At 46.8% G+C, this 13,992-nt stretch overlaps 3 protein-coding genes across 5 annotated transcripts in view; 1 reads left to right on the top strand and 2 right to left on the bottom strand.

Annotated features, from left to right (window-relative positions):
* Positions 1–2,072, top strand: part of LOC111072670 (neurobeachin-like protein 1) — a 32,108-nt gene extending 30,036 nt beyond the window's left edge. The window contains exon 27 of one of the 2 annotated variants that reach the window (XM_022364674.2): positions 145–2,072. In XM_022364674.2, the coding sequence (XP_022220366.2) occupies positions 145–310 (166 nt within the window). In that variant the 3' untranslated portion in view covers positions 311–2,072. The remainder of the gene's footprint in view (positions 1–144) is intronic. The other variant, XM_022364675.2, reaches the window with a different exon arrangement.
* On the bottom strand, positions 2,061–13,273 carry LOC111072675 (neural/ectodermal development factor IMP-L2). Of its 2 annotated transcripts, none has more exons than XM_022364683.2 (4): positions 12,952–13,273; positions 3,632–3,928; positions 3,041–3,544; positions 2,061–2,935 (listed from the first exon to the last, which is right to left on the bottom strand). In XM_022364683.2, the coding sequence occupies exons 1-4, from the start codon at positions 12,955–12,957 to the stop codon at positions 2,921–2,923; spliced, it is 822 nt and encodes a 273-aa protein (XP_022220375.1). In that variant the 5' UTR covers positions 12,958–13,273; the 3' UTR covers positions 2,061–2,920. The 2 variants fall into 2 exon arrangements, with proteins under 2 accessions (XP_022220375.1, XP_022220376.1); XM_022364684.2 differs by lacking the exon at positions 12,952–13,273 and adding an exon at positions 4,968–5,099.
* Positions 5,012–5,798, bottom strand: LOC121403974. Its single transcript, XM_041592501.1, has one exon. It carries the CDS (start codon positions 5,194–5,196, stop codon positions 5,101–5,103), a length of 96 nt encoding a protein of 31 aa, XP_041448435.1. The 5' UTR covers positions 5,197–5,798; the 3' UTR covers positions 5,012–5,100.
* Positions 13,274–13,992: the final 719 nt, after the last annotated feature.

Genomic DNA, 13,992 nt, shown 5'->3' with positions numbered 1-13,992 from the left:
AAAATACCCACTAATCAGTTATGTATTTTTCTTTAGTTTACTCAATTATTCAGACTTTCCATAAAATTTCAATCAATCCCTGATAGAGAATTTCTCCCATCTCTGACGAAATTGAATGCCAATTATTATCTTTCTTCACAACAGATTGAAACCCGTGTTTGACATTCCCCTGCATGTGCCCATCCAGACGGTGGTGGTGACACCGGGCAACACCCACATCCTGGCACCGCTGCGCGATGGCCGCCTTGCCGTAATCGCCGTACAGGTGCCATCCGGCGGCAACAAGAAGCATTCCGTGCTCAACGTCTAACGTACGAAGGAGGAGAAGCACACCCCAAGCTATTTGGGCATTTCCAGAATTTTTCTCTTAACCTAGATTAATTTGTCGCCGTCTTCTTTTTGTGACTTTGCTGCTTTTCCCGGCTCCACTTTGATTTGAACTAATCGTAGGCTTAATAGGTGTATCGTATATTGTGATTTGAGTAATTGTCTGAATTTGTTTGCTGTTTCCTACGTGACGTGCCAAAACACACACTGATAGCTGATAACTGACAAATGTGTCCAAAGAAATTCCACACGAGGTGACTAAATTTAAGCACAAGTAATCGATCGATTGCATTCCCGGAATTCCCCATTGACACACGCGTTTCTTTTAGCAATATTCTTCTCCACTTGTTTTTCTGTATGTTGGCATAACACCTGTCCGTCGCGTCGAATCGATTCGATTCAGAGACGTGCCTAGGGCCGGCAACGTCCTGGGAGCCAATAGGGCCTCGTGATCGATGGCACACACTCTTTTATTAGCGTTGACGAAAATCTGAATAAATCATCAATCATTCGGCTAGCCCCTCCTGCTGCTGTGCTGCTTCAGCTATAAATGTCACGGGGCCGGGACAGACACGGCGAGATCTGAATGTGGACAAAGGCGGAGATGGAGACGCATCTGAAGGGAGCTGGCGAGCGAAACTGGTTGTCGGCAAAGACGGCAACGCACTTGGCAAACTACTCACTGAGTCACGAGCGACTTTCAAATTGGCCCAAAAAAAAAAAATTAAAAAAAAAACCGAGAAAAAAGTCTGCCCGGCAACAGACAAGGCGCTTAGAGACTGCCACGGCATCCAGCTGCTCGACTGCTCAAGAGAAACACTTTCGTTGATGCTGTCGTTCCCATTCCCATTCTCATTTCCCCCCAGGTCGCCTGCAGACCGTACCAAAAATAGAGCCCAAGATAAGATCTTTTTGTCTGGCGGTGGGAATAATCACATGCTAGCCAATCATTAAACCGAAACATTTCCAATTGAAAGTATTATCGTTGTACAATTAGAGTCCGTCCACACAGACACACACGCACACACCACTGACAACATCCATCGCAACTTGGAGACATTAGCGCAAAAAAAGTTTGCCAAAAACAGAACAGAACAGAACAAGAACAAACAGATAATAGATCTGATTCCTCAACAATATTCTCTGATGCCTTTGATCTTAGAGGCTGCTGCTGCTGCTGGCATTTTGCCATGGTGAAATTACGAATAGAGTACCATTTTGGGGTGGGAATAAACCCTTTTGCAGGACGCTTGAATGTGAATTTCCAAAGACATGTGACAATATCATAGCAGATTGATTTTGATTTAATGAATTTTACTCGTATATACTTATTCGTAGTATAGTGATGCCCAATCGCTTAAGCGCACAATCGGGACTTGAGATTAGGCCCCTCTTATGACCCCAAATTGAATCACATCCCAAACTGAAATAATCGCTGGTTGGCCAGCAAGCTGAAGGCCAACCCAATCCACGGAACAATCTATCAATATTTTGCTCCAGCAATTTAGTCAGCCGCGTATCATCTGTGTACGTAAGATCTGTTCAGATCGTTATTTGTTGTAATAGTAGTACTACCATTTAAATGTTTACGTATGTAACTGTACGAGTTTATGTAGATAATGTGACTGTCTGTAATCTGTAGATCTGTCAATAAAGTGATTTGTGAACCCAGAAGAGAGTTCGAATTTAATTACCCAATTCCCAATATTTAATACGCACTCTGATCGCTTTCATTTCATTTTCTTTTCATTGTATTTATTCAAAAAACAAACTAAACAAATTAAGAGAAAAAACCATATTTTCAGTTCACTTAGCTTACAAAATAATAATAAAACATGTAATTATCGTATATGTAGGTGTAGTTGGGGCTGGGGTTGTGGGTGTGGGTGTGGTAGCCTATGAAACTGCTGATTCGTTCCGTGAAATACTATTCTGTGGGGTGATTTCTGTATGGATTGCGATGGATGAATTTTGGCGATCAATAAATTAGTTGTAAAAAATGATTGCGGTGCACATAAATACGAATTGGGTGTGTGGTGTGTTGTGGTGTGGTGTGGTTTGGTGCTTGGGGGTGTCGTGTCGGGCACCCTCATTAAGTAAACTGCCAATTACTCTTACGTTGGAGCTTAACGTTAACTAGAGCTCGCCTGAATCGTTAGGAACCATCATTGCTGCGCTTACAGAACAAGACGTGTGATTTGATTACAAGCCTGATGACTAAAACTAAAATTGAAGAAAACCATATACGCGTACATATGGCGGAGATAAGACAATTCGATACTATAGCTATTCGATGCGTTTAAGTCGATAGGAAGTTTTAGAGTCTAAGCCGGCATTAGATATGGATTACAATCTAAACTGGCTCTTAACCTACATTGTACAACGTATGACCTTACTTTTTTTCATTTCGAAATAATTATAATTCTTTTCTCTTGTATTGTATTTTTTTTTTTTTTTTTTGTTTTTTCTTAGCATATTCCGTTTTTTGTTTTCTCGCATCTTCGAAGGCATTTGATCTATCTAACTAACTAGATGAATTCTCTGTCGCTGTCAATCCAATAGCCCTTTGATTTGTGTAGTTTTGGTGGGATCTTTAGTCTTGCTCCTTCTGCAAATAGATCAAGCAGAAACAGAGAGGGATTGTCAGTAAATTGCTTTCACTAACGCCAGTCCTTTAAGATATAGGGAGATTAGCATCGAGGAGGATACTTACAAGTACAGGATAAACGAAGGTGTCGGCTGAGTCACGGCCAGCAGAGTTGCGGGCAATGCACTTGTAGTTGCCCATGTCCTCCCACTTGATCTCCGAGATGAGCAGATCGCCCGTGGGCAGCACCTTGTAGCGATGGCTATGGCTCTGCACCACCTCCTTGTTCTCGTTGTTCAACCAGGTGACCTCGGCCCGGGGACGGGCGTGCACTTTGCATGGCAGCATCACACTGGAGCCAATCAGATCCAGATGGGTCTTCTCGGTGTAGATGATGCGCGGCTTCTGGGGGCCCGGGTACTGCTTCTCGCGCACCATGCGCATATCGACCAGATCGGAGCGCACTGGGTGCACCACAGTGCTGGCGGAGATTGTTTTGGAGCCAGTGCGTCCCACACAGGTGTAGGTGCGAGACTCGCTCAACATGTGGTCAATGATGTGCACCGATCGCACGCGGACAATGGCACTGCCCGCATCCTCGGACACCACATTCGACTCGAGGTTCTCAATCTAAAGATAGTGGAGAGAAGAGATAGAGGGGCGCGATCAGCATGGAGCTGCGGTGGGGGGGCGAGAGAGAGAGTGTGTTGGACTTACCTCAGAGAGCGGCATGTGGCCGACCACCCACTGGATGCTGGGCACCTGGGAGCCCATCATCTCGCAGACAATCTCCAGGGTGGCACCGGCTGCCTGCTGAAGCTTGGTTGGCGGCGATTTGGTGAACTTGAGCCAGTCGGCCTCGAAGGGTCGTCCTCGGGGCTTCTCCTCCGGCTCCGCCTCGATGGAGTTGTCGACATCGTTGCTATCGTCTTCAATGTCCACGGCACGGCTGTGGACGCTCGAGAGGCTGCTGAACAGCAGGAGCGCTAAGGCGCACAAACTTAAATTCATTTTCTGTAAGAGAGCCAACCAATCGGAAATGAGTGCAAAGTTCAAAACCAGTATCAAATTCCACACTGCAAAGACCCAACTCAATCTCATCTCATCTCATCATCCGACCGACTCCGACTATAATATAGGTTAACAAACTCAAAACGACTTGATAGTCACTCGGGGATCGGCCAGTCATGCTCTTTTCCATCTCTCGGTTATCGCTAGCAATTATAAATATTTACTCGTAAATCAGGGGAGGTCTCAGCGTCCCCGATAAGAGAGCAAGGCCTTTTCTTTTCAAGTGGCAAAGCTCTAGAACATTGCGAAATTTCCAGATCTGCTACCTAGAAATCCTTTCAGAACTCACCCCCCAAAAACAGAAATCCGAATTTCACAATGCCACGCGGCTCTGCTGACACACAAAAATTGAATGAGAATCTCTTTGGTGTGTCTCTGCGGTTCGCGTGGGCCGCGTGAGGGTGATAAATTGATATCGAAATTTGGTATGACACTACTGTGACGTCAGTGGATCCCGAGACAACAGACAACACTGAACAGTCCACTCACTAAACACACTACCCACCCACGCCTGGGATCAAGGGCCAGTGGCGTCTAGACTGGACAACTGCGTGACCGATGAATTATTCAATCGGGTATGCGAGGGTATTTTTGTGTGTACGAGTATGTATATGTATATTACCCCGATCATCGATCGTCGCAAGTCTCGCGAATCGTTGGCGAATGTTGCATCAGACATTTTTTTTTCGACTCAGTTTGCCCTTCGATGGGGAACTTTTTCAACACTCGGGCCTCGGGGCTTGGGGCGATTTGATTCTCTTTAAATTCGAATTGGAAATTGGAAACCACGCAATCCGTGGGGAAATTTAATAGATAGGACTGTGGATTTGTAGGTCTGATCACCGTCTATTGTTGGGTTGACGATTACTCATCCAACCAACCAACCAACCCACCCGATTGACGTAGCAGCATTTTATCGAGGCTAGATACATACTCGTTTGTATGTATATCGTACAGTAGGAGAAGTCTACATATAACTCACCTTTTGATTTGATTTCTTTTTTCTCTTCCGGTAAAAAATGTTTGCAAATTTCTCCCTAACGTTTAATATATAAGAACAGGCGGTCGCGATTGCGTTGGGTCTCTTTCGGCAGTCAGAAGAGATCCGCTCGTCGTTATGTTATGAACGAATTTATCAGCTCTATATTGTGGTGGCTCCGCGTTTGGGTTTTCTGATTGAAGTTCAACAGCAATTGGCTTAGCACTGACATAGGTCCGGCGATGGATGCCGTCTTGGTGGTCGTGCAGCTCAGTGTTGGCGGAATCTTGGCTGAAGCTTATCGCGCACGCTGCAGATTCGAATGCGGTGGCTGCAGATCGGCTTATGGTCTGGCTTGAGACGAAGGACACACACGCACACGTTTGGGGGAGGGATTGGAGAGGAGGCAGCGTCCTGGTGGAGGGCTTTCAGTGATATTCGGCGTAGCGAATGTCGAGCTGACGGCTTTGGCACATTCGATCGGAATCAGTGGATCTCTCTATATATCTATAGATATAGCTATGGACTTCTTCAATTGCAGTGGCAATGCTGACAGCGCTGTTGAGGTGGTTTGGTTGTCGCGGCACTCGTTTGAATACGCACGGTTCATCGACATTACAATTCACAAGTCAAGGTGTGTCAATGGAGGCTTCGCTGCGACTTCGGCTTGAGCTCGGTACGCGTCGGTGGCTAGCTATTCACGAAAAGAGCGAGGATCGGGTCGGATCGGATCGTATCAGTTCGGGATTGGTTTGAATATTGGCTGGAAGCGAGGCGCTGGCACTGGCACTAAGATTGTTGTTGTTCAACAGCGAAATACTGAAATGAACTGATCGTGACAGTCTCGGGCTCTTTTATTTATACATCCGACATCCACACATACACACACACACACACACACACACACAGAGGCAGAGGCAGAGACACCGCCGTTGCCGCTGCGCTCTCCGAGCCTCTCTCTGTCTCTCTCTCTCGCTCTCTTTGTGTCTGTCTCGTGTGATCGACCAGAATTTTAATTCATATAATTCTTTGTGGGGCCGCCGGGGGAGCGGTGATCCAGTGGAGGGGTGGAGGGTTGGAGCGGGAGCGGAACAGTCCGGAACAAATCGGACACATTGTGGCTTTCGCTGCTAGTTATCCTCCGCCTTGGGGGCCATAAATATGATCTTATATGTGCGATGGGATTTGATTTCATAAATTCGTCTCGATTTAATTGTTGTATTCCTTGCTCTCTCGCCGCTTTCGATGGCAGGATTCCCCCAAACCCTTTCGTACCCATTCCCATATCTCGGAACTTGGCTTTCAGCCAATTAACAGACAGTTGGCGATGGCAGTGCAGGCCACTTCTCCTCCATCGCATCGTGTCTAAGGCTGGGGCTGGGGCTGGTACTGAGGTTGGGGGCAAGATTCGACCGATCATCGTGCAAGGTTCCATTAGCCGAGACCGAGTCTGTCCGTTTCCCTCTTGTTCTCTGTCCCTCTACCCATTCGTTTCATTGCAATCAAGTGTGAGTGCCAGTTTGTCTGCGGCGATCGTCGCTTGGTCGAATGGGATGGGGTCTGAACGGTAGAGATCGCGTAGGAAAGGGGTGGGGGGCGCAGATACCACACAGTGTAGCAATGCTGACTGCCCGGCAGTCGTACATATATCTGTATCTGTATCTTTGTGTGTGTTGTTCGACAGAAGGAGGAGGAGAGGCACAGGCAGAGGCAGAGGCATAAAACTAGTCGCTGACTGAGATTGTAATGGAGGTGCCGCCGCTGCCGCTGCCGCCGCAGCCGGCACCACTGGGAGGTGCAGCCAAAATGGCAGACAGACTGGCAGCCACATCGCGTGTTCGCTTTCCGCTGTGCCCGGTGTGGAGCCGGTCTGAACCGGCGACTGTTGCCGGGCGGCAGCCGCAGCCCCATTGCGGTTGCTGTGGGCTGCTCGGTGGGGAGTGGAGTGGAGTGGAATGGAGGCAAGTGGAGCGGCGGGACGGGTTCTCGACAGTTGCGACTAGTTTTCTTTCTTCTCTTTATCGAGGGGCCACATCGGCAATCGACAACGACTGCAACTAGATTCAATTCTATGGGTAATTTATTTATTGCACGTTACACAAATCGTCCCACCACAAAGTCACCTCCGCCGCGTCCCACCAGCACCCCTCTTTCCGGCCAGTTGGCCGCGGTGGCGGTTCGGCACAAAGCGAAATTCAATTGAGAGAAAAATCTTGCAGGTGCTTGAAATTGTGTCTCGTGCCTCTGCCACTGCCACTGCCTTCGCCTCTGCTCCGGGCTCTTCCTCTGGCTCTGGCTCTGACTATCTGCCGGCACACCTCAAAGCGTTGCCAGCCATATCGTAACGCTGACGTAAGGGGCACTGAATTGAAATGGCCTTTCGATGGCGATGAATGCCTCTATGGGGATGTATTGCTGATGGGTGCCCCCACGGGGGAAATGGGTGGGTTGCGGGTAGCACGACATAACACAGCAAAGATTGCACTGCTTTCTGCTGTTTCAGGATAGGGGTTGGTTGCATTTCCTAGCTTCAGGCTGTATTTCCTATAAAGGCAACACACGGATGCAATCTTTGAACTCGAACCCAGACCCGAACTGTACATTTCCATCCCCTTTTCAAAATGAGATCATCTCTCGGATTGTGAATCGGTTCGTGGCATACATATTCATGGGCATCCGACGTCACCGACCGACCACTCAGGTGAATCGGCCATTATTGTCATCGCTTGTCTTGTCAATTAGGTTGCCGTTGCCGTTGCCGCCTTGCCACCGCCGCTCCTCTTTCATTCGAAACGTAGATTTATAGGTTCCATTTCCTAGAAACTATCAAACCATTATGCGAGCTGGTTTTCTCCCATAGAGAAGAGAGGTCGACGCCTGACACTCGCCGAAGATATCGTATGATGTTGATGGGCACAAATTATTGCATCATGACAGTGGACGTTCCACAAGATACTCCGTGAATTTGTACATTTGGTGCATGGGTAAGCCAAATTGGCTCGCTTCCGCTAATGGATAATGGGTAATGTAATGGGTAAATCGTAGATCTCTGCCCCAGAGGCTGCACCACCACTCGTGGAGCAGCAGCGCCGCATCGTTTGCACTTTTCTGCTAATTAACGTCGTGACAGGCGATAGCAACACCTCCAGAGCCAACAGTGCCACAGCATCACCGGAACCACACGACACCAACACGAGGAGAAGGAGGAAGGGGAGGAGACGGCTCATTCAAAGTGAGACTAAAAGACAGACAGACGGATGGACGGACGGACGGACAGAGAGACAGATGGAGAGTTCGGGGAAAAGATAGTGCAACATGCTACGGAGACGAAGACCAGTCGTCACACTCAGCCCCGAGATACAGCCACACACAGATACACTCGCACACTCGTACACAGATGCACGTGAGCACAGGGGACGGGGACTGCCGCGGCAGTCGGAACCATTTGTTGGACTGCAGGTTGTACTGGTGTGTGGGTTGGAACGAGCAGCCGATCAGCGGAGCAGCCACTGGAACGCCGCTGGTGACGACGTGAGAAAATTCATGTTCATGCCACAAATTCTGTGCCGTTTTCATGGTGTTTTTTTTTGCTTTTTGCCTGCTGTCACTGATACGAGTCTTCGGCTATGAGTGCGACTGTGTGTGTGTGCGTGTGTCTGTGTGCAGCCGCCTAGCAACAGCGAGGAGAGGAGGTCGGTCTCCTACCATTAGCTTCGTCTCGGCCGGTGTCGGTGCCACACACGCGCAGGCGCAGCAGCGGAAAAAAAGAGTGGGGGGAATGGATGGCAGAGAGCTCGTGTCGCCTTGAGCCGATGAAAGGTCAGTTCAGGGAATTGGAAAACCCTACAGACCGACACATGACTGTGCATTACATGTAGTGCTGTTTCAGATCGGAATATGCCAGGGGATTCCTTTGAAAACTGGCGGAAATTCCCATTTAATAGCTTCTGTAGCTTCTCCGGCCTAGGCAATCCAACACTTCGATTTAAATTCAAGCTTTTAATAAGGCCAGACCGCTCCTACAATTTTGTATACTGGAAATTCCGCCGGAAATTCCATTATAATAGTTTGTGGTCCTTCTTAGGTGCATCTCTTCGACCTGAACTTGAACTAAAGTCTTGGGATTGGGCTCAAAGCAATTTCCTTCCGATCTCTCCCCTCTCTAGCCGGTCCATCAGTCGCGACGCTGTTCTACATCCCAACGAGATCACGCATCTGTATGTTTCTGTGTGCGTACGAGTAGATGAGATGTAATGTGCGGAGCATAACAGACAAATGGAATGGAAAATTTTTCCATACCGCATATCACGTTTCCACTCTCTTAAAAGTGGAAAATTTTACGAGTAGAGTAGTCCCAATGAAATGCAATTATCACTAATTGTTTAGCTCTCGGTTTGACAGATGATGACGGACAGCTGGTGGCATTAACATTTAACATGTACATTAACACTAACATTGCCATTACAGCAAGGAGGCGTATCGGAATCGGAATTGGAAGTGGAATTGAAATTGAAATGGGAGGTGGGAATGGGTATGGTATGGTACTTCCTCTATTAGAGTGCGAGTGGGATGCATAATGTGTACAGTAATTTACCAATTAACCTGCCGTTCGATGGTGATCTATCAACATGTATGTATGTATGTCTGTACATGTAAGGTCTGTATGTAAAGTGCATTCGCCTCCCCTACTCACTGCATTTCTCTCTCTCTCTTTCTCTGCCTCTGGTGTGTGTGTGTGTGTGTAATCGTAATCTGATTCTCTGACATTCTTCAGTCGGCTTAATTTGAACGTGTGCGGCGGGGTTGTGGGTCTCCGGTTACCTTCTGTTTGTTGTGCAACAAGTCGAGCAAGAGCAAGCGACCTGCCGAGCACCCAATAATCGACCACCACCGGAGCGGAGCGATGGCGACGACTTTGACTCTGTCTTTGCCTCCGACTCCGACTTCGATCCGACTCTCGCCCAATTTGCTTCACGATTGCATCAGCCATTTAATCCGCTCTCTTCGCTGCACTAAAAAGTGTGAACTCGAGCCGGAGAGCATAACCCTGAGCCTCTTCGTACCTACATGGCCATGTGTGAGTGTGAGAGTCTCACTCCATGTTTATGTTGCCGATGATGAGTCATATGGAAATCGTTAAATTCAAATATTCCAAAACCGAATGAGGTTGGGTCACATCCGAGTGCATTCCTCGGGTGCCAAACAGATCTACAAGAGGCTTGTGAATTGTAACGGTGACAAATAATAGGTATTTTTATAGTGAACCTCATTCGCTTCAACGCCAAAGGTAATTTCAGATAATAGAAGTACTGTTCGTAATTATACTAGTAAAAAATTCGAAACGTGCTCTTTGTGAACTATTCGGATCCCGCCACGCGTTCTTTTCCCTCCCCTTTGCCAGTTTCTTATCTCCTTGATGTTCTCATTGGATTGAAATCACTTCATTATAATGATTTGGCAAAAGAAAACAATAACAGAAAAATGGGTAAGCTCTGGGCACACCGAAGCTGTCAATACCCTTGGTTTTTGACCTATCCTAATCGGTCTTTGAGTATCTAACCTTAAAAATTCATAAAAATGTTCTTTATAATACATATCCTTAGATTGAATATCACCAAACCTAATGAATGACCATGCCCTACATTAAAAGAAAGAATATGGGAAAGTATATTACACTCTGATTTCATATCCCAACTGCCTTTTAATAGGCTCATTTCGTCGGGGCATTAATATGACGTCTGATGACGTGTGCGGAGATGTTTTCGACTTCAACGTTATTATCGTCCCATCATCATCATCGTCATCGTCCACGCCCCAAGTTCAATGGAGCTTGAAAAACAATTATGAAAGCAATAACATGTAGAAAAGGGGGCTCGTTGCCCACACACATACGCAGATAGACGGAGAGAGAGATATAGAGTGGAATGGAGGGGCAAGAGAACAACGAGGACAGGGCCGCCAATTAAAGAATCTTACTAATTGTCTATACATATGTACATACATATAAAAGAAGTATGTAGCACATAATTAAGCTTGTGTCTGTGTGTGAGTAGGGGAGCAATCGACGTCACGCGGAATGGATAAACACAGCATCAAGTGATTGGATTGGGGGCTCGTCACTCAGCATCGTGCTGCCAGCCGCGTCGGCAGCGACGCTTTTCTCACATACACGCGCGCATGTTTAAATACATGTACACGTTCAGCAGCACCAGAAGAGCGTTATGCTCTTTCTTTTAGCGCGCTCTCTCTCTCTCGCCCTCTCTCACTCCCACTCTCTGAGCGATGCGATCGCATGCAAATGCGGCGAATGCAAAAAAAAAGCTGTGATTGCTGTCGTCCCGTCCCCCCACGCCGGGCCCCTCTCTGAGTAGGCAGTGACGCATTTGAACCCGCGCCCCTGTCCATCCGACCGACCCTCACCCGGCCAACCGGCGATCTGGCAGTGCGAAAAAAGTCGCCTTCGATTTAAATACCCTTGCAGAGGGTATATTTGTGCTAACCAGATATGCATTGCAATATTGTATCAATATCGAATGACCATATCATATGGCTGCCTTAGGAACATAGGGTATCAAAGACTTCGGCCTCTAAGGCAGGACTTATTTTCTGGTTTTTGCTTAGGTTTTTTTCATCCATTAAACAAATTGCAATTTATTACAAAAGTGATCTGATTATTAATTGCTTTTGAATTGATTTCGATTCGGTTTGCATCGATGACTCCGATTCAGAATAGGAGAGCGGGTGGAGGAGAGCAGATCGGACCAGGGGAGTGCGTGACCAACGTCTCGGCGCTCAGGCGCGGCTCGACATGTAACCAATTCTCGGCCTGGTCCGGGAGTGGAGCTGCGTTTAAGCTCACGTAGCCCCCTAGTCGAAGCTGACTTGACACCAACTACATATTCCACTGACTCAGCAAATGGTTGCACTCGAAGACCAAGATCCGGACTTGCTAACCGAAACTAGATCGAACTGCTGCGGTTCGGAAAGTTCTCAGCCCCAGATTCTGGCTTTGCGTCGGGTTTTTTGGAAATGAAACCAAGGAATTAATAATATTTTGATTAAGACTTGTTTTGATCATTCTGTACGCTTCCCACGATCGCGCCCCCAACATTCGAGGACTTTGTTTACTCTTGGGTTTTCAGCGGATGAAAGCATTATTCCTGAGACCCCATAGCAAATGCTCGTACACTTGATGTTATTGTCCGTTCCATATAATTCCGTTATTCAGAGATAAACAACATACGATCTGAATCTCAGATTCTCCGATTCTGATGCTGCTTCTGATCTCCAACACATTCCACAGCTGAAGAGCAGACCTATTGGCGTCTCCAATCTCTGCCCTGACCAATTTCTGGCATTAGCCAATTAAAAATAATCTCTCTGTTGCCTAGAGAATAATCTGTTGCCCAGTGCGATAATAAATTCGCTGAGCTCTGCTCGAATTCGAGTATTGTGTGATTATTTAGATTGTGACAAGGGTGACAAGGGAATACTTGCACAACTGAAACTGTAGAACCACAAAACTACCAATTACAATTGCAATAGCAATGAAGAGCAGCTCAATTAACTTCCGTCTAGACGTGTGTCCAGGTCTTCTTTCCTGTCTCCCCCCACGTCACATGATGCAACGCAATTTAACAATTTTGTTTAATTTTTTAGCAGCAGAGTTGTGGAATTGAAGTCACGAGATCGAAAAATTTAAACAAATTAAATCATCAAGTATGTAAGATTCGTGCCAACTGATAAGCTATGAGGGAGACGGGAGATGATTTGTGGAGTAAACGTTATAAAAACGTTTTAAAAACCAAACTTAAAAATATAAATTGAATTGATCCTTCAACGAAATGATTTGGACTATTCGGAAAGCATCTTCAAGGGACAGATTTATATATCAACTAGCTGATTGACGGACAATTCTATAGATGGACTTCACTTTTATCGATTTACTTAGACCTATTAGTAAATGTATATTCAATTGAATTCCTACCTGCATTTTCCGGTTCACTTTTCCACTAGCTTTCACTTTGAAGACTTTCACTATTTTTCGGTTTTCACTTTCAGTTTTTTTACACTAGAGTTCTAGAACTTTCAATGGAGATTCTTCTCTGATTGAGATTCGAATTTATCGTAGATTTCGATTTCCTGTTTGCCGTTTGCACCACCACAAGCAGTTACAGTTATATTCTATTGGGGCTCTCTTCTCTTTGGGCCTGCTCTTCTCTGACGCTACGGCTGCGGCTGGGTTTCGATTTTGGTTCGCTTCTGAGTTCTCGGCTGTGAGAGCTATGTTCTGCTCGGGATGTGGCGAATGATGGACTGTGTGGCGAAAGGTTGAGCGTCCATGCTTTTATATCGGATATCGGGCATGCCCGAAATCAACAAGTGGGCTGCTGCTGCTCGGAGGAACGGACTGACGCGACGGTCCGACAGACGGACGAACGTGGACGGCCGAGCCTCGACAAATTGGACTCCACACTGGGGGCTTAATAACAGTATTGGCGTCCGTCAGCGGAGGGGATTGGGATGCCATCCATCCCCTCGTGAATTTACTGGTATTGGTGTTCGTTGCTCTGCTTCGTGTTCGTCTTGTCTTCGTTTTGGCATCGTCTTGCCTTGTGCTGTGTCTGTGTGTGGGAGCCCTGCGAGGGTGTTGGGGCTGGAGCTGTGGAGCTTTACTTGTTGCTCTCCTTTGATTGATTGATTCAAATGCGAGAATACGCGAATAATTCATGCAAATTTATTATTTTATATCACATTTTTCTCATTAATTTTCGAAAAAGATATGCAGCGTATCCATAGGATTGGATCGGATCGGCTTGGACCGGAATGGGAATCGAAATCAAAATTTGGAATTTAAATGCGTGCTCCAGATACATATTCTTCAGTACAGTTTTCAGAAAATACAGTACGATGCAGATAGACACACGGGCATCTTGGCGATAGATTCAATCGATTACCATATGAGTGGTGGAGCGATGGAGCGATGGAGCGGTGGTTGGTCAAAGGCAGTTGGTTGAGGCAGTTCCTG

The sequence above is a fragment of the Drosophila obscura genome, unplaced genomic scaffold (assembly GCF_018151105.1).
Source record: "Drosophila obscura isolate BZ-5 IFL unplaced genomic scaffold, ASM1815110v1 contig_1, whole genome shotgun sequence".
Classification (NCBI taxonomy): domain Eukaryota; kingdom Metazoa; phylum Arthropoda; class Insecta; order Diptera; family Drosophilidae; genus Drosophila; species Drosophila obscura.
This window is presented reverse-complemented; position numbering and strand designations above follow the sequence as displayed.